We start from the raw sequence: 24287 nt of genomic DNA on the forward strand, positions 1-24287 counted from the left end.
CTGTTATTTTGTTCTTCTGGAACGAGACTGGTGTTGCTTCCCAGAGAGGCCCTATTAGGACAAAAAGAAAATCCTGTGAATAGGCGTAACAGGGCACCAGGAGGGATAGGTCTTAAATGTATTTTAATATGAGCAGGGCATTGTGTGTAATTCAGCGCTCATCATCGTTTAGTCAAAGAGTTATGGCAGTGATTGGGAATGAATAGAGGGACATAATGGATACATGTGGCGTTTGCTCATTATATTCAACTTAGTCCAACTCCTCTGTGGAAACTGTTCAACTTTCTCTCCCTTTAGCCTGTCACTGTGAAATAATACAGACATTGGTTTCTCGAATGGGATAGCCTGCCATGCTATTATATTTCTACAGCTAACGAGGGCTTCATAAGCCTTTGATACTGCCTGATCTTTGAAACCTTTCCAAATCTCCTCAAGCTTATGCTAAATCCTATTTGGAACTTTTTTTTTCTTTTTTTCTTCCTCGCCTGCTAGTGCCCCAGGCTTAAGAAACCCGGGCGGTGACATGCATACTAAAGCATGCGGGGACACCTCCTGAAAGGCGACTTACGGCGCTGATCACAGGCTCTCACGCGAGTGACACACCACTCCGGGTGCAGCTGAATGCCGCCCCCGCCGCTCCCCCGCGCCCCGCTAATGCGCGCCCGCCCCGCGCCCCCGCGGCACGCCGCGACACAGCGCGACATGCCACGACACGGCGCGACATACTACGGCACGGCATGCCACGACACGGCACCTGTCCCGACTTGCTGGCGGATTAACAAATCCCACCGCGCACCGCACTCCGCGCTCCCCGCGCCACCTCCGCTGCCGCGCCTACGGAGAGAGGGAAGAGACGGGAGCGGGAGGAAAGGGGGGAGAAAATGAGAAATAAATAAACGGGGGAAAAGAAATAGCGACGGTGCGGGGGAAGTGGGTTGGGGGAAGGAAAAAAGAAAAGAAACCCCCCAGACCCCGCAGAGTTAAAGAAAACAAAGGCGAGCGCCCCGCGACCCCGCTCCCGGCCCGGCCCGGGGAGCGCCGGGGGCCGCCCGCCGCCCGCGCTGCGCCGCCTCCCATTGGCTCCGCCGCCTGCTCATTTGCATAGCGCCGTCTATGAAAGGCGGCGCGGCGGCGCGGGGGGCGCAGACGGCGGTGGAGCCATCCCGGTGTGTCCCGGCCGGACCCGCTCCCATCCCGCCCGCTCCGCGCCGTCGGGCTGAGCCCCGCGCCGCTGCCATGAGCCCCCTGCGGCTGCTGGCCGCCGCCTGCCTGCTGGCCCTGTCCCGCTGCAAGACGGTGAGGTATCGCACCGACGAGGAGGGCGCGCCGGGCACGGTGATCGGTACTCTGGCCGACGAGATGCCGGTGAAGGCGCCGGGGGAGATGAGCTTTCGCCTGATGCGGCAGTTCAGCAACAGTTCGCTGGTACGGGTGCGGGAGGAGGACGGGCAGCTGAGCATCGGTGAAGCGGGGCTGGACCGGGAGCGGCTGTGCGGCCAAGCCCCCCAGTGTGTCCTGGCCTTCGACGTGGTGAGCTGCTGGCGGGAGCGCTACCGCCTGGTGCACGTGGAGCTAGAGGTGCGTGACATCAATGACAATGCACCGCGCTTCCCCCATGCCCAGATGGCGCTGGAGATTTCGGAGAGTGCTGCACCTGGCACTCGCCTCCCACTGGAGGTGGCTGTGGATGAGGACGTGGGCTCCAACTCCATCCAGAGCTTCCAGGTCTCCCTCAACAGCCACTTCGGTGTGGAGGCACAGACACGGGCGGATGGGGCACGCTGTGCCGACCTGGTGCTGCTCCAGGAACTGGACCGTGAGCGCCAGCCCTCCTACACCCTGGAGCTTGTGGCCAAGGATGGTGGCAGTCCAGCACGCTCGGGCACAGCCACCGTGCATGTCCGTGTTCTCGACGCCAATGACAACAGTCCAACCTTTGCCCAGAGCTCAGTCACGGTGGAGCTGCCTGAGGATGCACCGCCCGGCTCCCTGCTGCTCGATCTGGATGCTGCTGACCCTGATGAGGGCCCCAATGGTGAAGTGGTCTATGCCTTCAGCAGCCAGGTGCCCCCTGAGGCACGGCGGCTCTTCCGCCTCGACCCGCGCTCAGGCCACCTCACGTTGGAGGCTGCCGTGGACTACGAGCGCACTCGCACCTACGAGCTGGACGTGCGTGCCCAGGACCGTGGGGCCAGCCCCCGTGCTGCCACCTGCACCGTCGTCGTGCGCCTCACCGACGTCAACGACAACGCTCCGCGCATCAGCATCAGCGCCCTCCGTGGTGCTGCCAGTGCTGCCGGCGTGGCCTACGTCAGCGAGGCGGCAGCCACTGAGAGCTTCGTGGCCCTCGTCAGCGCCACAGACCGCGACTCGGGTGCCAACGGGCAGGTGCGCTGCAGCCTCCGTGGCCATGACCACTTCGCCCTGCAGCGAGCCTACGAGGACAGCTACATGATCGTCACCACAGCGGCACTGGACCGTGAGCGCATCCCTGAGTACAACCTCACTGTGGTGGCTGAGGACCTGGGCTCGCCGCCCTTCAAGACTGTGCGCCAGTACACAGTGCGGGTGAGCGATGAGAATGACAACGCGCCGCTCTTCGCCAAGCCCCTCTACGAGGTGGCTGTACCAGAGAACAACCCCCCGGGTGCCTATATCACCACAGTGGTGGCTCGTGACCCTGATCTTGGCCACAATGGTAAGGTCACCTACCGGCTCCTAGAGACGCAGGTCATGGGGGCCCCCATCTCCACCTACGTCTCGGTGGACCCCGCCACTGGGGCTATCTACGCCCTCAGGACATTCAACTACGAGATCCTCAAGCAGTTGGACCTGAGGATCCAGGCCACTGATGGTGGCTCCCCACAGCTCTCCAGCAGCACTGTTGTCAAAGTGAGAATGGTGGACCAGAATGACAACCCTCCTGTCATCATCCACCCAGTGCTCACCAATGGGACTGTGGAAATCGGTGTGTCCAGCAAGACCACCCGTGACTCCCTGGTGGCCCAAATCAAAGCTCGAGATGCAGATGATGGTGCCAATGCTGAGCTCACCTTTGCCTTCCTGGAAGAGTCCCAGCAAGACCTCTTCACCATCAACCCAAGTAGTGGGGACATTGTGCTGAGGGGTGACCTCTCTGAAGAGCTGGGACAGCTATTCAAGGTCATCCTCACTGTGACAGACAATGGCAGACCTCCCCTGGCCACAACTGCCACAGTCAACTTCCTGGTGACTGCCACTGCCCCATCCAGTATCCAAGACATAGCCAAGCCCAGCTCCTGGGAAGGAAAGGCTTTGCAGTGGGACATCCCTCTGATCGTGATCATTGTCCTGGCAGGCAGCTGCACCCTCCTCCTGGTGGCTATAATCACCATTGCCACCACCTGCAACAGGCGCAAGAAGGGGAACCTCAAAAACAACGCTGCCCTGAAGGACCAAATAGACATCTCCCACCTGGAGAAAGGCCATCAGGAGGAGGGCAGCCAGAGGGGAAACATATTTGAGGTACGAACCTTTCCCAGCAAAGCCTCTTTCACCAGCCCTGACCCCTCTCCAGCGACTGAAGAGATCGCCACCACTGAGAGCGGCAGCGACAGCACTTGCCTCTACGACGGTCAGAAGAGGCTGAGGGGACAGAGTGGGGAGGTAAGGTCCCACCACAGGGAAGTGGGCTAAGGGCTGGGCGGTGTCTTGGAGGATGTGAATTGCAGAGGTACAGTTAATGTTGGTTTACTTTTCACTGCTTCCCTCTCTCATGTCTCCTTTGATTTTCCTCCCCACCAGCAGGGTTTTGCTGCCGCTCCGAGCTACAACAAGGAGCCTGCTCCCCCCGTGGCCATTTGGAAAGGACACTCCTTCAACACCATCTCCGGCCGGGAGGCAGAGAAGTTCAGTGGCAAAGACAGCGGCAAAGGCGACAGTGATTTTAACGACAGCGACTCGGATATCAGCGGAGATGCCCTGAAGAAAGACCTCATCACACACATGCAGAACGGTAAGGGCTCTGCCCCTGCTCCCCACTGGACCTCAGACAGAAAGATGGGTGGATGCGGAGGTGGATGCAGGGACCCATCTGTGGGGCACAGTGATCAGGCAGGGCAGCTAGAAGGGGAAGCCAGATGCTGCATGGCTCAAACTGCCCATCTCCTTGTAGCAGGCTGTTAGGTGTTGATTCGTCTCTGCACTGAGAGCCCAGCGCAAATAAGGATTTGCCAGAAGTGCTGTAGGATTGGATTTTTTTCCTAAAAATAGGTTCCCTTTTTGTGAGGAGTGTCCCTAACAAAACAATATTACCTAACCAAATCTGGATTTTTGTTGTACTGTAAAGCATTGTCTCCCCACTCCTACTGTCAGTGCAATGAATCATCCTGTGACTGGTAACTCTGTGAACGGTGTGGATTTATTCCTGCAGTAATGACAGGTTTCTCCTCCCCTCTCTCTAGGTCTGTGGGCATGCACAGCTGAATGCAAGATCCTGGGGCATTCCGACCGCTGCTGGAGCCCCTCCTGTGGCCGAGCCAACCCTCACCCCTCTCCATATCCTTCAGCACCCCTCTCCACCTTCTGCAAGAGCACGTCCTTGCCAAGGGATCCCCTTCGCAGGGACAACTTTTATCAAGCCCAGCTGCCCAAAACAGTTGGGCTTCAGAGCGTCTATGAGAAGGTGCTGCACAGGGACTTTGACCGGACGATCACGCTCCTCTCCCCACCACGCCCTGCGCGGCTCCCTGACCTTCAGGAGATTGGGGTGCCCCTGTTCCCAGCCCCCTCAACTAGATACCTGGGCCCCCAGACTGAGACGACTGAGAAGGCATAGCCCAGCGTGCCCCCCCTCGAGCGCAGCCCTCCCTGCGCACACAACTGGGTCACTCCCGAGAGCCTTTAAGTTATTGACCAGATCCAGTGTCATATGTGTAAATATGCAAGATGTGCCTTAAAAATGAAGTCGTTTGGGAAAGATTTCCAATCAGATCAGTACTGTTTGATATTTGCAAACAAAAATATTTGTTTGTAGTTAATGTAATTTTTATGAAATGTGCAGTATTTAAATTTTTTTTGTGTTTTCTACATTGGGGTTTTTTCTTTTGCTTTTGGTTTACCCATGGCCTGCCATTTTTTGTAGTGTTTTTAACCTGTACATTGTGTAATGTAATGTTTGTACATAATGAAAATTCATTATATTTTTATATAATAAGTACTTAAAAATGGGAATTCTTGCCAAAGGAGCTGTCTGAAAGACACAGTAATAACAATTAATAATAATATCCTGAATATGTAGAATCTTGTAAGGGAAATTCCTCTTTCACGGTGTAATAATAACCTAAGCAATCCAGTGTACTGAGAAGTTTGCCTTGCCAAATGTGACTTGTATTTCTTGAGTCTGTGGTCAGCTTAAGTGTTATTTAATTGCCTTTGGTTCCTGTAATCTGTATCACTGATAAACACTAATAAAGGTTTTGTGATGTTCAGAGAGTTCTGTTCATGGATTTCATGCCTCAGGACACAGAGGTCTTCACAGGTCAACAGAAGTATTTTGTGCTGGGGAATACAGTGGGAAGGAGCTACTTTTAGTCTTGCCCATCGTTGGTCTCTGGCAATACCTCTGGTGGTTTAGCTCTAAAGCTTTTAATGCTGGCTGGGAGGGAGGCTAGGGTGACAGAGCCAGCCTTTACTTGTCACTGCCTGGTCTGAGCTCTTCCAGCTCAGTCCTTCACGGGTGGGGAGTGGTGTAATTTTAGTGAAGCAAGTGAAGCTCTGTTCATCAGTGGAAACGTTCATGCTGTGCTGATGTCTTTGCATCAGCAGCCACCCGAGCACTTCGCTTTCTGCTCTGGCTGAGACATTGAGCCAGGCTCTATGGGTGTGTGCTCAAATGTTTACTTCTTTTTAAAGCAGCCTTACTAAAGGATGGTAGCTTGTGTATATGTACATATATTTATACATCAAGGGAAAGGTGCATAAAACAGGAATCAAAAATGTTGATTGTATTGACATTTTCTATGGTACATATTTCTCTTCTCACTGAAATGGCTGTCCTGGAAAAAAAAATCATAGCATTCAAATCAGAGCTTTGAAATTCCTTCCTATGAGGGTTTCAAGCTAAAAGCAGATCTCAAATCCATCTGCTGAAATCAGGTGTAAAGTAGCAGTTAATGAAACAAAATGAAGTATGAAGGTTTCTTCCTGTGTTCAAAAAAATGCTTACACCAGAAGTAACACTTCTACTGGAGTTTTAATATTTGATTGAAGTTTTCCAAAAGAGAGAATTGCTCTTTACGCGGACTGTTTCACATTTTGTACAAATTAATAGTCCAAAAATCTTTACAAGGCAAAGCTTTGGGGTTTAATAATGAATTCTTTAGCTATTTATCTAACTGGTATGGTACATATCTATAGGATATGACTCACCAAGGAAATATAAAACTTTCTTAGATATACACAACACTCAAAATGTAAGCAGAAAATATTATGGCTTTGTGTCTCAAAATGTAAGCAGAAAACAGTATCTCGCTTGTATGTCCCTTAACCAACAAAAATCGCCTTCTCCCTCAACTTCTAGCTTTCTCAAGCCCATGTAGCAAGAGTGGGAGAACCCAGTCAAGCTTTTATGTACATGGGGTCTGAGTTTTAACTGGGGCCTCACAAATGCCAAAGTGTGAAGATTTGTGGTGGGCAAAGAGTTTCAGAGATTGAACTTGAAGGGAACTTAAATCAGGCTGATGTAAGACTCAGCTGGGAAGCTACGTTTGTGATACATCTCCTATGGTCAGGAAAACAGGTGAGCATTTCTGGTGATTCCTCTAAAGTCTGGTAGTAAAAATCATGATGCATCTAATGAACTTAGAGGGTCATCTTGGTTAAATTTAGAGCTGAAGTTGTGGTTGAAGGATGGGTGCTGAGAGAAAAAGCTGGTAGTCTCCCTTCTGGCTAATCACCAGTGATGCAGAGCAGCAGGCTGCATGGGAAGTAATTAGTCATAACTGAACTCAGGGAGGGAAAGGCTCTCTGTCAAAAAAAGGAGGGCTGTCTGATAAGCTGGTTCTTCCTCATCTAGTTCAAAAGCCTGGATTACATACCCCAACACCTTCACAGCAGGTTCCTCGACTCCCCTGGCAGGGCCAATAAAGGATGGTTCATCGCACTGGGTTTTCGCATCAAATTTGTGCTGTTTCCTGCAGCAGAGCTCGTGCCCTTCTGGAAGTGGATTGATGCTCCTCACTGCCTGATCAGGAGTTTGGGCTACCCCAGTGCAAGGCAACCTTGAAATGGTAGGAAACTAAAGTCACTTGTTCCTGTTCCCAAAACAGCTTTCAGCAGCAAGCAGCTACAGTCTCATTGGGGTTTGGGATCTGTCTGTTCTAGCACCACACATGCTGTAAAATGTGGGATTTTAGTATTAAATACCACTTAGTATTTAAATCTGAGCCCATCCTTTCACTGGGACTCTCTGGTTAGTGGAAAGATAGAGACTTCTTCTGAGAGCTTCTCATCTTGGCCTGGGCAGGTAATGGGGACTGTTCAGGTGCATCACTGAAGCTCCTGATCTCCCCTTTTCTTGTAAGGGCAAGGGGCAGCAGTCTAGACTTCTAGATGCATGTAACTTTTAGATGCTTAAAATTAGATGAGGGAAGTCTCCAAGCTCCATCAGATAAGAGCACACACCACCCAAAGCGCAGCTGAGTGCGGAGGGGAGCCCAAGTCTTGGCTCCTGGGCTAAGTCCCTGGGATCAATATTTCACTGTGTATGTCCTAGGTTTTTTTGTTTTGGTTTGGTTTAGATTTTTATTATCCTGAGTATATTATTGATGAAGTATATTATTTATACTTCATAAATTAATGCAGCAGTCCTATCAGTTAAATGCCATTTATTTGCCAAGTATTGGGTGACATCAGCCCTATGTCACATGGTGAGACTGTATGACCACAGAACCTCTTACTCACGAAGAGCTACTTTCTCCTGTCTGCCTTTCCCTGGCTCAGAGGGCAAAGGTGAGGAGTGGGTGCCAAGACACAGGACTGGAGACAGCACTCCTTCCCTGAGCCAGTATTAATTTCCATGGCCCAAACTGACTACAGTAGCAGGACATCACAAAAGCATTGACACTGAGCTTGAGCCTGCTCCTGCTGAAATTTCTGGTAGTCACCTACAATGGAGCCAAGCCCCTCAACACCCTCCACAGTCACTGGGGAGAAACAGGCACTTTTAGGACATGAAAGAAAGTGGGTAATTCCCACAAGCTCTTTTCCAGGTGTACTTTCACAGCCTTTAAGGCGTATCTGCAATATGTCTCCTGAATGCCCCACTGATATTCTGGGACTGTGGGCTTGCATCTGACACCCTGGAGACCTTAGGCAGGTCTCCAAATTTGTTTTAACTCTCAATAATTTAAATTAATTTTCCTAAAGTCAAGTCTGTTTCACCCATGACAGTAATTGGTAAGTGATCTCTCTGTCTATCTCGACCCATGAGCTTTTTTCATCTGATTTTCCACCCCTGTTCTGCTGAGGAGAAATGAGGAGGGGCTGAGTGAGAAATGGGGATGGGGTGAGTGAGAAAAGGGGAGGAGGTCTGGCTGCTGATCAAGGTCTACATGCACCAAGGAGACAAGATCTCAGGGATGCCTTCACTGGTACTTCAACCAAAATATTAGTGAAATTCCCATTGATCTGCTCTTCTGTCCTGTGCCACTTGCACGCCTTCAAGGATGCTTTATGTATTGAACAGGCACTAAGGTGCCTGATTCTGGCTCCTGCAGTGCATGCTGTAGGAGCAGGACTCCTCCTAAAACAGGGTGCCAGCACCCATGCTTGCAAGTGGACGTGGCTGTGACCTCTGGGGCGGGGACTTAATCATGCAAGACATGTGTTGAAAATGTGTCAGAAAATGCTGCCGGGACCACACCCTGAAGGCAGAGACACCAAGTGGGGTTTAGCTGATGATCCAGACAGATGTGACTTCTGTGGCCAGTGTGTAGAGTCTACATGTATGACCGGCATCTGCGCTCCTGTGGCAGACAAGCAGAGCTAGTCAGGGGGGTCTAGGGGGGCTGACATCTCACAGTAGGCACCTGCATTCTTTTTTCACAATTGCTCTCTAGTCTCCCATAACTGTGTTGACTATCTCACCATCGTACATGACAGCAGACTCGGCATCTGTCCTAGACACAGGCACAGACCTTGTGGATACAGAAATTCAGGTGAGTGCACTGTCACCTAAAGGGATGGTCCATCCTCTCCAGCTCCAGCTTCATTTTCCCCTGAGTCCTTTGACAGCACCACCCAGGAAACCCATCTACTCATGGACAGATGTGCCAAAGTAACAAAATCAGGTAAATTGCTGCACATTTAGCTCATCCAGATGTCAAGCAAATATTAGGAAGGGGGCAGAGAGAGAAGAGGGCCCCAGGGCCTGGAAAGAAGATAGGATTGTGTTTTTGAGCAGCAGCCAAAAAAGTAGATCAGCGTATATGTAATGTAAAACCTCTGGAGGTTTCTAATCGATTTCAAGGTTGGTCAAGGAGAAAACATTGCCTTTTTGGATAATTTCAAGGCTTAGCATCACTAGTGGTAATGCCCACTGACTCTTCAGCTGTCACCCAAGCCCAAATTTAGCTTGAAGAATGTGGACTAGTAACTGAAGAGAAGTGTTACTTTCCACCATGTACACCAAGGTCTTCAAGTGTTTGTTTTTTAAATGGATGGATAGGAGAAGCTCCCTGGAGTTGGTTTCCCCCTCAGCAGTGATACAGATCCCTCCTGCTGGACACACAAAGCTGATTTCACACTTATGCCCATGATGCCCATAGAAAGGAAGCAGATGGCCACCAAGCTGAGAAATGCAATTACTTAGCCTGGGTGTGAGAAGCCAGTGGGTTCATTCATTTGATAATTATTAATTATTTTTGAGTGGGCATTAGGATCCTCAGGGTCACAGGCATGAGCACTCAGCCTGCAGCAGGCAAACCCCACTTGCCTTGTCAGCTCCTGCTGCAGTGGATGGCTCACAACTGTGCCTAGAGGGTACTTTTTGAGTAAGGAGGACCCACCAGCCCCACATCTGAGTTACAGAAGCAATCCTGTGCAGTGCTCTAGTCAAATACTGCTAAAGAATGCAGAGGTATTTGTGACAACTTCATCTTTCAGATCTGAAAACAGTTTTAAGTTGTGAACCTTTGCCTTAACCAACATCGGATGAACGTGCTGGAGGCCAGAAGTGGAGGCTGCCTCCTATCCATTCTCCTAAGTGGATGGCCCAATGCTGGGTGACAGGAATTACATCTGTCTCTGCAGATGTCTGCTAGGTAGCCCATCTTTACAGCCCAGCTCCCAGGACCTTTTACCCGCCATGACTGCTGGCTGCAGCCTTCTACCAGGGCGTTGAGTCCTGACCCTGTCCTGGTTGGCCGCTCTGTGGATGGTCACTGTACACAGCCATGTGCTCCATCCCCTCAGGATGGGGCAACTTACTGAGGAACAACCAGCCCAAATGTCCCTGCAGACAAGTTATCCTTTTTTTCCACAGGTTCATACTCTGTGTAGAAATACTCCTTTGCGGCTAAAGCAACATTGCGTTGTGGTAACTTAAATTTGGTCCTGCAAGAAGAGGGAAGTTTTGCAGGATGTCAGCAGAGGTCACGATTATAGAGAGCTCAGAGGGACAGAGAGACAAAAAGAAGAAGAAAGGGCAACAACTTCCTCCCTTCACCTGGAAAACTCTTCCCTATTCACAGTGAGAAGACAAAAAAAGCAGGGAGTTTGGGAAGACAGGAGAGAGGGACCCACATGATGGCAGACTAAGCTGTCTAGAGGCTGCAAACACACAAAGGTTTGAGAGGATGATCCCAAGTTAATTAAGTAATTTCATTATGTACAGAGGATCCTCAGTTTAATTCATCCTCTTTTTCTATGCAAAACATGTCCACTGGACTTGGAAGAAATTCAAGGACCTCGACTTTCCAAAAGTCAGCCCGGGCACCCACACTGACACTAAGAGCGGGTTCAGTGGACAGCTAGCTGGAGAATAGCATGAAGAGGCACCTCTGCAAAACAAAATCTTAACATTGCTTTTGTCTACAAATTTCCTACCTGAATCTCCACATGTGGGACAACAGTATACAGTGCATTTGGGGTTTGACCCCTAAGTGAGAGCATTCCATCCCCAGCTCTCTGCTGCAGCTCCTAGAAAATAATCCACCAGGTCTCCTCCCTCCTTAGAGTTTAATTTCATTTTTGTGCCAGACTTTCCTTCTCCCTCCCTCCCTTGGGGGCTTGTTTACTTCAGAAACGGGATCACTTCATGGCCAGCAGCCTGCTGTGACCTTTGCCTGTTGGAGTAATGTACAATTACAAGAGATCCGAGATACTTCTGAATGCACAGCTTGGTAGGATCTTAATTAAAACAGAGTAACACTACCCCTACCCTTGACAAGGCCCTAGCTGAGAACGTTTTATGAAGCTCTAGGAGGTAAAGGAACATGTTCAAGGCTATGCCACATATCTGTGAGAGAGCTGGGAGTAAATCCAAGTGCATTTTGTTTACATATCAACATACAGCTTGACACATGCAATGAATCCAGGACAAGACCAGACAGATGCACCAGAGTCCAGTGGCATGAGAAGGCAGAAAAAATTTCTTCCAGTCACTTCACTTGAAAGAAAAAGAGAGTTTTGCCTCCATCCTCTCTCACCCACACCAGCAGTAAGCCATCACTGTCCAAATCGCCTTTGTAGAAGTCCCCATGGTCCCTCGGTCCCCTGTCAGATGATAACAAAGAGGTTCAGTCTGTCGCTTCCAAATTCATGGCTTCTTTGGGCCCCAGGATGGCCGGGATACTGCTTTGTTTTACCACCCTGGCATGACCTGGGTTTTCTTAGCAGTTATTTATTTTTATTTATTTAACTGTGTAAATTGATTATCCATGTAACAACTTTAATCAATTATCTGTGGCAAACAACTTCTCTGCAACTTAATTTGCAAAGTTCTTCCCTGACCTAGCAATATCTGATTGCATCATATAAGAGCTTAACTTTGAAATGGCAACACATTTCATTAAAAATAACTAATAGCTGCAGGGTTTAAAGATGTAAATGTTAATTTTCTTAATGAGAAAAAAAAGGGCATGCAGACTCTACCTGTCTATATTCATTATACTGTGTCCACATGGGATGACTCACATTTGCAAAACTCAGGTTTAATTAACATGCTTATTTTTACAATGATATTTCTTATTATAATAAATTAAATGTTTAAACAGCCAGTGCAAACATTTTGATCCAAGACAAAAATGCTTGCACAGTGCTAGTTTAAGCATTTAATTTATTATAATCCTTTCCATAACAAATGCCTTAGAAGTTGATTTCTTCGCTGTGAAAGGCTATTAGTATTATTTCCTCTGGTAATGTTTAATCCAAGACAATCAGAAGTGTAAGGCGTGAACGGAACGGGGCTGGAAGGGATGATACTGGATGCGACGGCGCGGGAGCTGCCCCGGCCGCGGCCGCAGCGGGTGCCAGCCCCGCACGGAGCTGCGCCCGGGCACCCGCGCTGCCACCGGCAGCCGCGCACGGACCCATCCGAGCGCATCCCTGATCCAGAGAGCGTTTGGCACTCCAGGGCGTCTACCCCATTCACCGCCCCACGCGCGCCCAGGGCGGGCGGTCCCTCTGAACAGGACCTTCCAGTCCGGGTCTGCGCTCCTTTAAAGGTCCCTCTGAACAGGACCTTCCAGTCAGGGTCTGCGCTCCTTTAAAGGTCCCTCAGAACAGGACCTTCCAGTCAGGGTCTGCGCTCCTTTAAAGCCCCGCTCCGACGTGTCCCGGCGGGATCCGGGGCGGACGCGCGGCCCGAAGCCGAGACGGAGCCGCGGCGCTCTCGGGGCGCTGCCGGCGGGTCCCGCCAGGGGGCGGTGCGGGCCCGGCCCGCCGCCGGGGCCGTGCGGGAAGCGCGGGAGCGGCGGGGCGGGAGCGGCGGCGTGTCCCGCCAGGAAAGCCGAGAGGCAGCGGGATGTGCTAAAATCGAAGTGTCTGGCACAACTGGGGAGCTCTCTGGTGACCGAGCTCCTTATTTCCTCGGCGTTCCCAGCCCGGTGCGGGGCAGGAGGCTCAGCCCTGAGCTCGGCGGGAGCGGGGCTGCGCTGCAGAGGGAATGCCGGAGCGCCTCTGCTGTAAGCGCAGGCTGGGACAGCCGGGACGAGAGACAGCTCCGGAGTGACCTTGCAGCGCCCTCTTTCAGTCCCTTACAGCCCTTCTGAAGGGGCTACAAGAGAGCTGGGGAGAGACTTCTGACAAGGCCATGTGGCGTCAGCACAAGTGGGAATGGCTTTAAGCAGAAAGAGGCTGGGTACAGGTTATGTATTAGGAAGAGATGAGGGTAATGGGGCACTGGAACGGGTTGCCCATAGAGGCTGTAGATGCCCCATCGCACGAAGCAAGCCAGGTTGGGTGGAGCTCTGAGCAACCTGGTCTAGAGGAAGGCATTCCTTCCCATGGCAGGGGAGTTGGAACCAGATGATCTTTAAAGTCCCTTCTGACCCCAACCATTTTATGGTTCTATGATTTCTAAAAAGCTTCTGATCCAGCTCCTGCATGGCCAGGGTCCTGGGAGCAAAGTGGGTCAGGGAATGTGCCCTTTTCCCCTCTGTGTAACTTCACCAAAGGCAGTATTATTCCCCAAACAGATGCCAGCTGTCTGGGCTCTGTCAGCTCCCACTTGGGACTGGGACTGGGATGTGAGGCCCTGTGAATTCACAAGTAGGAAAAGCAGAACATGGCAGGGCAGAAGAGGGACTCTCCTGGGACATGTGAAGGAGAAGGGGAGGTTGCCCATCCTGACTGGGAGCAGTGAGACAGCCTCCATCTGACTTTCCTAGGGTTTGTGCTCCCAGGAGATATCTCCTTCACCTCCTCAGGGGAAGTTTCCACCTCTGAGCTGGAGCAGTGTCTGCAGAAAGAAATGAGCCAGGAGGCAAATTCCTCTTGAAGTAATCCAAGAAGAGAAGTTTTGTGTAAGAGCTGAAGCCAAAGCAGGGTGGTGCAATTGGGTGAGAAAAGGCCATGTGTTCAACCCCCCCTGCAGCCCGGGAAACACAAGGCAGGGAGCTGCCTGGGCTGGGGATAGGCACGCAATGACCCACCTGGGGTCCCCAGTGTAAAGCCACTGGCATCCCCTGTCTCCATCCCACCCTTGCACCCAGGAAAACTCCCACCCCAGCCTGGGGGCCTGGAACCAGTGTCAAATAACCATGGCTGTACAGGGTATTTCAGGGATGCTAAAAAGTTAGTCTGCAAGTCACTCCAGTTTACTTGGTAATTCAAAAGTATATAATTTGAATTCATAAATAAAACACTTGGGGGATCTTATTACTCTGTGAAGAGCATTAGCAAAACGCAAGTTGTCAATCACTTTAGCCAGCTGACAAATTAGAAACAAGATGATGATCCAAGCTGAGCCAAATCAGCAAAGGGGAAGAAAAGTCTTTCCTGGATTTACCTCCAATGAATCACCAATGACAAATGACCAGTGATTTTTTAAAGACATGGGCATTAAAACATTCATGGACAAATCACCAAATCTCCCCAGACCACTGAATTAAGTTTAGGGGTTACTCATTGTCTGAAAAACATCCAGCCAGAAGGCGCCCATTTATGTTCCATTGCTTGCTGCCTGTCAGATCTCTGGGCTCACAAAAATTCAGCAGATTAATAGGCTGATCCCACTGCTAAACTAATTGCAAAAAGCAAAAAAGTGATTTGAGTAGCAGTCCGATGGTCATTACAAAAATATTCACTGACTTTGGAAAATTGAGGGCACAACATTTTTACCTCAGAGGGCAGATTTATGTAGGCCACAAAGTGCCTTGGGTGTTTCTTAGAGTCCTCGAGTTTATTCATGTATTATTTCCTCCGAAATTCAGTATATTTTTCCAGCAGGCAAGAAACTGGGGCTTCTGCGTACAAGTTTCATCTGCTCAAAATGTGAAAAATATAGATCCCCTTAGCACATTCTGCTACAGTAGAAGCAAAGTGTAAAAGAAAAATTCCAAATATGTAGATTTAAAAATAAAAACACAGAACTCTCCTCCCTCAAAGGGATTTGAAGGAAAAAAAAATCCTTCAGCTACAGATAGGTCTAGACTTTAATTGTGGAGCTGCCTAAGAAGAATTGTTGGCCTGAGGTCATTTTAATCAGGTTGCATGTCAGCTTGCAAAATCTCCAAATTAGCTTACAGCTTGGGGAGAGAAAGATGTTTTTCTTTCCTGAAGAACGCAAACAGATTGTTGTGACATGTTCTCAGTCATCATGACAGATCAGATCCCTGCTTTGCACTGCGAGCAGGGAAAGAAGGCAGCCTCTTCTCCAGCTCCTTCAGAGATATGGGCATCTCCCAGTTTGTCAGAGCTGGGGACGGAGTTTACAGAAATCCTTATGAAAGTGAGGTTTATATGCAAAGACTCTGATAAAAGAGATTGACCTTAATTGGAAAGCAAGTTTCTTTCACATTTTTTAACAACCTCCAGGCCTTCCTATCAGTCTGATGAAAGGGAAGTTCTGAAAAGAAACAATCTGTATTTATGCAGCAGAAACTATCATATCCTGAGCCACGCAGAGAATGACAAGGAACCGACTCATCCTTTTAAAAAAGGATTAATTTGCCATTTTCTTTCTGAGGTTGTAAAAAGCAAGGGTGTGGGTGGATTTCAAAACAGGCTGAGTACTTTAGCTGGATTTACGGTGAGCTCTGAGCCTGTGTGAGACACTGCATTGTGGTGTGGAGTAGCTGACCTGAGGTGATGGATTTCCCAAGGTGTCCATAGCTTATGTGTCCAAATTTTTTTTTTTTTCTTTTTTTTTTTTTTTTTCTCCACGTTTAGTTTTTCATCAGCATCAGTAGACGGTTCCAATGGGATCATAGGGGAAAGAGAAGCAGGAGAATGGGAGCTGGGGCAGTGACTTGGTTTCATCTCGAAAGACTCCCAGAGGGAGAGGCAAGTGACACCTGGCTGGGAGTGGGACACGTCTCTTTGGCCCCCAAAGGTCTGCATCTGAGCCAGTACCCAGCAGTGTCTCATTCATAGCAGTGAAAGAAACGGGTGTCTCGAAATGGTGATTCCTCCAACTTCTATCTCCTTCTCTTAACTAGCTCAGGCACCCTATCTAAGGAAAGAGATCTGTCCTTGGTAGTGGCCGAGGGTTCAGCAGTGCCTGCAGCTAAGAAGAGCAGCAGACAGAAGCCCAAGTCCTGCCTCAAGACCCTGGCACGCCACAAACAGGTGCATGCCTGGATAGAGATGGACTTGGGACCACTTTGCCAAACCAGGAGAGGATGCCATGTGCAACAGGCACCTGTGCATATGCCATGACAGCATCATCCTGAGTAGCTGACATAGAATCATAGAATCATTTAGGTTGGAAAGACCTTTAAGATCATCAAGTCTAACTCTCAACCCAGCACTGCCAAGTGTACCACTAAATCATGTCCCCGAGTGCCACATACATGTCTTTAAATACCTCCAGGCTGCCCACTTCCCTGGGCAGCTTTTTCCATGTTTGACAACCCTTTCCATTAAGACATTTTTCCTAATATCCAATCTAAACCTCTCCTGCAACATCTTGAAGCCATTTTCCCTCGTCCTATTTCTTGTTACTTTGGAAAGGAGATCATCCCCCACCTTGCTGCATCTTCCTTTCAGGGAGATGTCGAAGGTGATAAGGTCTCCCCTGAGCCTCCTTTTCTCCAGGCCAAATAACCCCAATGCCCTCAGACCCTCCTCATAAGTCTTGTGCTCCAGACCCCACCCCAGCTCTGTTGCCCTTTTATGGACTCACTCCAGCCCCTCAATGTCTTTTTTATAGCTAGGGGCCCAGAACTGGACGGAGGATTTGAGGTGTGGAATCACCAGTGCTGACTACTGGGGGCAATCCCTGCCCTGCTCCTGCTGGCCACACTATTTCTGATCCAGGCCAGGATGCTATTGACATTTTTGGCCCCTTGGGCACAGTTGGTTCATGTTCAGCTGCTGTTCACCAGCACCCCCAGGTCCTTTTCTGCTGGGCAGCTTTCCAGCCACTCTGCCCCCAGCCTGTAGTGCTGCCTGGGGTTGTTGTGACCCAAGGGCAGGACCCAGCACTTAGCTTCACTGTACTTCATACAATTGGTCTTGGCCTATCGATGCAGCTTGTCCAGATCCCTCAGCAGAGTGTAAGACATAAGACCTTCAGGCCTTTAAAATTGGATGGGAAAAGACAGTGGGGTTGTCCCTGTTGGGACAACCCCTGGTGCCAGGAGAAGAGCCTGATTTCCCTGCACCCACTCTTTCCTTAGGTGGCTTTGGAAGCCAAGAGAAGTCACACCCATATGTCTCAGGGTAGAAGCTGCCAGTTTATTTCTCCCAACAGCCTCCACATTGACAGCATAAAAATCTCCATCTTCCCCGTTGTAAGAGTTTGGGGAGTTATTTTTCTGTTTTCTGGCTCCCTGCCATCAGCCCTGGTGGGACCCAGGGCAAGACAGCAGTGCCACGCAACCCAGATGTCAGCAAACCATTAATCCCAAGGGACAGACCCCTGGGGTGAGAATCCCGCTGCAACTTCTCCAATTAGACAGCTTACCTCCTGCTTTGCCTCTGCTCTAGCCATTTCAGACTGAACATATTTTATTGTTCAGACTCCTAGTTAAATGGCTGGGAAGCTCTGGATGTAAGCACACAGAGATTACTGGTTCAATAATAGAGTCAGGCACGCTGGCTTTACACCGTTTTGCTAATAAAGCTGCAAAATAAAGCTGTTGACTCTTCTTTCATCAGCATCAGCCCCATGAGGCTCTCCCATGTCTCGCCTGGTGATTAGAGCAAAGGACTGGGAACATGGGTCTGGAGTTCAGCCCTTAATGAGCCTTCTGTTCGGTGTGTTTCACTCAAGCCTCTTGACCTCTTTGCACCTCAGCCAACTCAGCTGTAAAACTGGCTGAAGGATGGATCTCGTGGAAACCATCCATCGTGCCCCAGTTGAGCCTTGAGTCCAGATTCTGTGGGTAAATACAAAATAAAACTCAACAACAATTTGAATCTGCGGTGACCCAGCTCAAATGCCACGAGGACATCAGGCCTTGCCAGTGTAAACAGTGCTCAGTCTCTGGGGTCCCCCATTACAATGTCAGAGCAAATCTAAGAGCTATCCTTGCAATTTGTGCTGCAGTGAAGGAAAGCAGTGCCGCAGCCTCCAGCACACACAGGGCAACATGGTGCCAGCTCCAGTATCCAGGTACATCAGCGCCTGCCACACCCAGCAGTGCTGTGAAAACTGGGTGCCACATGCGGTCCCAGCTGAGGGAAGCAAAGTCCCACTTACTCTCTAAATCTCTGAGCTGCCAGACAGGTGACATCTCTTCCCTCATGGAGAATTTGGTATGAACTATGCTGAGGACAGGAAAGCTTTAGTGTTCTCTTACGCCATGTCCAAAATGTTTCCAAACTGTCCCGCAGTCAGGATGACACCTCTGTCAGCACCCGTGGCTCAGTGCAACAGAAGGAGGTGAAAGGAGGTGCTGGCACAGCTTGTTTGCTGTGTAACACCTTCCAGGTATGACGGTGACGCTCAAGAGAAGCCCTGTCTCACCACTTCAGCTGGTCCAGTGCACACACACATCTACTCACATAAAACAGTGATTTCTCTCAAAGTTGAGAGCAATTGAGAGCTTTTTCACTCTTAAGTGGGAAGTTGCAGGTCAGACTTTTAGGTGTCATAGAGGAGCCAGAGCTTCTAAGCTGTCATTTAAAGGTGGGGAGCAATAAAGAAGAGAGAGACACCATCCCTTGGGATTTCAGCAATGTGGAGTCAGCTTTGCACGTGCCATTTGTCACAGCAGGCTTAGCAAAACGGAGCAGGAAACTGTTTCCAGACAGAGCAAGAGTACCTGGGATCCAATTATAATTTAGTCCTATGGCAAGGCCATTTGCTCCCAAACCTGCTCTGTACCTTCTCATGCACTATTAGTCCTGCACTATGCATCCATGTGGAGATGAGACTCATGAACCAAAAAGCTCTTCCTTGGGTGTCAACGAGAATCCCAGGTGTACTTCTCTGTCTGTCTTAATATTATCCCACCTTGAACCATGCAGACATACCCAGCCAATCACAGCTTGGAAAAGGCTGAGTTTGAGAACTCTTTCAAAGCCTTCTCCATACCAGTACCTACCCCTTATAACCCTAGCTGCCCACAAAGTGCCCTTTAGTGACTGGTGTGAAGAAGAGGCTGGAATGAAGCATCCTCTGGAGCTGGGAAGGTGGTGTTTGCACAGCAGGATGGGATCAGTGCTGGTGGCTGGGTGTGAGCACAAACCTTCTGCGTACAATGGCAGCCTGTGTTCTGGTGTGAGGATCCTTTCGCGAAGGATTTTCCATCCCTTGAGGAAAATATGTTAACAGGCTTTAAATAATTAAACAAATCACATTGCAGGCAAACCCAAGTTGATCTTTAAAATGCTTTATCCTCAGAAGGCAGTAGAAATGCTCAGTGCTTTACGCCCTCCTCAGAGCTCTTCACACATTAACTAATTCATCGCACAAGGGACCACCCAGCTGCATCTTGACCACGGAGCAAATGCTGTGCCAGTCACTTCCTCCTTTAAAACTGCATGGCCACAGCTGGAGGCCAGGTTTCTTCAGCACCAGCAAGCTGAGGCAGTGAGGCAACAACGCTCTTTTCATCGGGCCAAGTTTACACGGGAGGACATTTCTCCCACAAAGCCACTTGCTGATCCCAGATGGAAGGCGGGTTTCCCTTGTGGCCACAAGATACTCCGGGGCAGCTGCAGCTTGCAGGAAAGGGGAGCTGTGTGTGGTAAGGACCCTCCTTGCAGGAAAGGGGAGCTGTGTGTGGTAAGGACCACAGGTTTGGCTTTCCATGGGCAGAGGCCAGGAAATCAACTACCTTGAACATTTCCTCCGGGCCACCAAGGCCATGGATGGTGGAGAGACATTTGCAGGAGAAAGATAGGAAGGCAGAGCAACTGCAAGGCAGTTCTGTCCACCTAATATGATGCTACAGAATGTATTTATCTGGCTGTGTGTAAGCTAATTGTTCTTATCCCCCAAACGAACCCCAAAACCACCCTGATGATAAGTCCTTGCTTTCCCTGACACACTGTGCAAGGACAGGTGAACAGCTTGAGGCAGCAACCAGAAGGTCTGTCAGCCACAAGAAAGCCCAGCTGGTGAGGAGCAGGGAAAGTCCCTGCCCATCCCCAGCCCTCACCAGTGTCCCAGCAGCTAGGTGTGCTGGGCATTTCCCTTGCACTCACAGGACCCCATGGAGGACAAACTGGTGGGCAAAGGGCACTGCCACCCCTTCTCCAGTCAGAAAGGTTTACTGTGGGGGTGTTTGCCACCCTCAGCTCTCCCCCATGCCATGCATGGCCCAGAGCAGATGGGCTGTAACACGTGGAGTTTAAATTATTTGACAGTTCCCCTTTTGGGCTTTGGGAACACCATGGAAATGGCTGCTCGTGGTACTGTGAGGCAAGCCCTGAAAATGTGCTGGGCATCCTGGAGGCAGCTGCAGCTGTGAGCCCCAGAACAGCCAGCTCTTCCCAGCAGCTCACAATGCCTTCTCCACACTCACCTGGCCTCCAGGGGCACAGGCTGCCATTCCTCCCTCCATCCCTCACTCTTCCAAACTGTCCAAGGTGAAAGGTCCATAGCTTTTTTCATGCATTTGTTTTTTCTCAAGAATTTACTCCCCTCGGCAGTTCACACTGGACACACACAACAACCTTGCTGCCCCAAATAACATCTTTGAGATAGGAGATTTGGACCCAGACAGGCCAAAATTGTTCTTCCTAGTGCTTCATTTCACAAGGAAAGTGGAGTAATAGCACTGTCCGCTGTACTTTCCAGCAGGAACTCACCCCTTTTCGCATCCATGTTCCAACCTAAGCACAGGGGTCCTTAGAGGCAGTGCAGCTCTCACAGCCTTCAGTGGGGAACGGAGGTCATGGTACACCTTGATGGACGTGCTGTAATCTCAGGTTATTTCTGAGAGCCAGCTGGCTCAAGAAAAGGGTTGTGAAGACAAAAAGCCCCACAGCACTAAAATTTCTGATGGTTCTTTCACTCTCCTAGGCTTAGTTTATGAAATCTGATGTGAGGGAGGCATTTTGGGGAAAAAATTTTTTTTTTAAGTAAAAAAGTCTAATCTGGGGGAAGAAGTATTGTAGATTGGCATTAAAAAAAAAACAGAAAAACAAAACCTGATGTAAGAGGCAAAATAATAGAACAGAGAATAGGTGAATAAGGATTAAATCTGCTGGAATGAACTCCTTCAAAAGTCTCACAGAGGTGATGAAAGCAATAAAAAAAGTTTAAAGTGTTATCAGAAGGATGAGTAAAAGAGATTCAAGAGATTGGATTTGTAAAAAACATTCTGGTGCTGCAGATGCCTGTGGGACAATCTCATCGGAAATATTCTCTAAAGTCAGGTCATGAAATTATTAGGAGAGCAGCCCATAGATCGAAAAACAGAAATATAGTTGATTCATGCGTGTTTTGGGTGAGGGGAAAAAAAAAAAAAAAAAAGAAAGCTAGGCTCTGCCACAAAGTAAAAAGAGACTTAGCAGATTCCTCATCAAAGTGTAAAGAAGCCTCTGGGAAAGAAACAGATTGATGCTACCGAGTTGTTTAAGATAATAACTACCTCCAAAGCATGAAGCTGTGGTTGGAGGTTAAGAAAGACAGTAGCCTATGAGCAATTTGCACAGAACAGCTACAAAAGAGACCACATAGTTAAAGGTAGGAATGAAAGCAAGTAATGACAGCTAGTTATTTTATTTTATTTTTCTAATTCCAGGAAAACAGAAGGCACAGCCACTAGCTAAATTAAGAAGAATAAGATGAAGACATATGGATAGATGGGAGCCAGCCCTGAGGAAAAGCAGGGCTTTTAGTGTCCTGAGGTGAGGAAGAGCAAACAGTGACGGCCCATATGTCCTCACCCAACCACAGGAGAGAAGGGGGAAGATCAGGATGAGCAGGATCCTGCACCAAGCACACTTAAGGCCATCCTGGGGCCAGCTCAGCTGCACTGGGTCATCCTGTTAGAGATGTGTCCCAAACGGGCAAACAGGGATGCTTGTCCTCTCCAGAGAGTAGCATTAGAGCATGGACCTTGCAGGGCTTTCCAGGGAGAATTTCACAGCCTACCAGGAAAAGCAGTGTTTTTGGTGTTTAAAATTACATGAGTTGCTGGTCAGAGAAGGGAGGACTGTGTCAGCGGGGGAGGAGAGGAGGAAAATCGAGCATCCCTGGAGCAGCAGTGCCCAGGGACACCACAGAGATGAGAGCTGTGATGATGACAAACATACGTGGGTTTTCATCCTTTGGCCTCACTGCTAGCAAGAATCTTTAGAGTTTATCAAAATTCTTGGGCTGTCACAAGTTAAATAACTGGTTTTAGGAGCAGAGGAGCTGTGGGGGTGGCTTCTGTGAGAAGCTGCCAGAAGCTTCCCCAGTGTCCAGCAGAGCCGATGCCAGCCAGCTTCAAGACAGATGTGCCGCTGGCCTTGTCTGAGCCCATCAGGGACAGCAGTAGCACCTCTGGGGTAACAGAGTTAAGAAAGGGGAGGAAAAGCTGGCAAAACAGCAAATGGAGACAGGAGTGAGAATGTGTGAGAGAAACAGCCTTGCAGACACCAAGGTCAATGAAGGAGTGAGAGGGGGTACTCCAGGAGCAGATGGATGCCAAAAGGAGGCTGTGACCATGTGGGAAGCCCATGCTGGAGCAGGCTCCTGGCAGCAGCTGTGGCCCCATGGAGAAAGAAGCCCAGCTGGAGCAAGTTTACTGGCAGGACTTGTGACCCTATGGGTAACCCAGCCTGTTCCTGAAGAACTGCACCCCATAAAGGGACCCAGGCTGGAGCAGTTTGTGCAGAACTGCAGCCATGGGAAGTACTGATGCTGGAGAAGCTCATGGAGGACTGTCTCCTGTGGGAGGGACCCCACACTGGAGCAGAGGCAGAGTCTGAGGAGTCCTTTCCCTCAGGAGGAAGGAGCAGCAGAGCCAACATGTGATGAACTGACCATAGACCCCATTACCTGTCCCTCTGAACCACTGCAGGAGAGAAGGGAGAAAAAATCAGAAGTAAGTTTGAGCCTGGAAAGAGGGATGGGTGGGGGGGAAATGTTTTCAGGATTTGGTTTAACTTTTCATTATCCTATTTTGATTTGATTGGTACTAAATGAAACTAATCTCACCCTGTCCTTATCTTGACCTACGAGCCTTTTGTTATATTTTCTTTCCCCTGTCCAGCTAAGGAGAGGAGTGATGGAGCTTTGGCAGGCAACTGGCATCCAGCCAGGGTCAGCCCACCACAATACCAAAGCATTTTATTTTTCTGCAGGACTTTTTCCTCCAAGGACTTTGGTTATTATTGAAGAGACATCAAGTATGTGAAACCTGAATTGGCACCATGTTATGGTGGTGTAAAGCCATAGAAAAGCAGAGCAGTGAATCAGGTGCCCAGTCTCAGTAACCCTCACACATTTTCATTCAGGCCATAATGGAGTTCAAACAACTATTTGGACCACTTAGAAAATGAAGATGAAATGCATAAGGCACCACAAGAGACTTTCAGAAAGGCACACAGCATGACCAAATCCTTCTCATTTTTAATATTTCTATTTCTTCTTCTAAACTTTTTCTTTAAACTTGAAAATAATGAGAAAATGTGCTTCCTTGAGACAAGCCAGTCCTATCAGCTAAACAGCTTCACATTCATCGTAGCACTCCAAGTGCTCTGGAATGCTTTTCAGCCCAGAGGATAATAGTATTAGACGACCAGAAAGGCTGTCCTGTAAAAGACTGTTATTATGATTTCCAGTCTCAGAAGTTGGCTTAATCCAGCTGAGCACACACATGTTATTTAGAGAGGAGACTGAGCTCAGACACTGCTATCACCATCATCTTTATTGCAAATGAAGGGTTCAGCCAGTGAAAGGCAAGTCACGTTTTTTTTGTCCTAAGCCTTGCAAACAGTGGCTGTTGCAATCGTCTTTGCACTCTGCAGTGAGAGTCTGGAGCTGCTGAATGCGGAGCTGTTTGCACAGATTTGCATCTGTCTAAAAACTCCTGTTTTCTCTCTTGTCACCTAATCAATCAAATGGCAAAAGATGCACTCCCTGCACCCTCCAAGGAAAACAATTCTGTGCCCACACAAAAGGCAAAGCATGAGCATAGGGGTTAGCTAGAGGTGGTAAGCTGTGAACCCCGGAACAGGAGCAATTTTTTTCACTGCTT

At 49.3% G+C, this 24287-nt stretch overlaps 1 protein-coding gene across 1 annotated transcript; it reads left to right on the forward strand.

Annotated features, from left to right (window-relative positions):
* The first annotated feature begins 1098 nt into the window (after nt 1–1098).
* PCDH8 (protocadherin 8) lies at nt 1099–5468 on the forward strand. Its single transcript, XM_002199067.6, has 3 exons — nt 1099–3645; nt 3784–3994; nt 4443–5468. The coding sequence occupies exons 1-3, from the start codon at nt 1114–1116 to the stop codon at nt 4814–4816; spliced, it is 3117 nt and encodes a 1038-aa protein (XP_002199103.5). The 5' UTR covers nt 1099–1113; the 3' UTR covers nt 4817–5468.
* The last annotated feature ends 18819 nt before the right edge of the window (nt 5469–24287 follow it).

This window comes from Taeniopygia guttata, chromosome 1 (assembly GCF_048771995.1).
Source record: "Taeniopygia guttata chromosome 1, bTaeGut7.mat, whole genome shotgun sequence".
NCBI lineage: Eukaryota > Metazoa > Chordata > Aves > Passeriformes > Estrildidae > Taeniopygia > Taeniopygia guttata.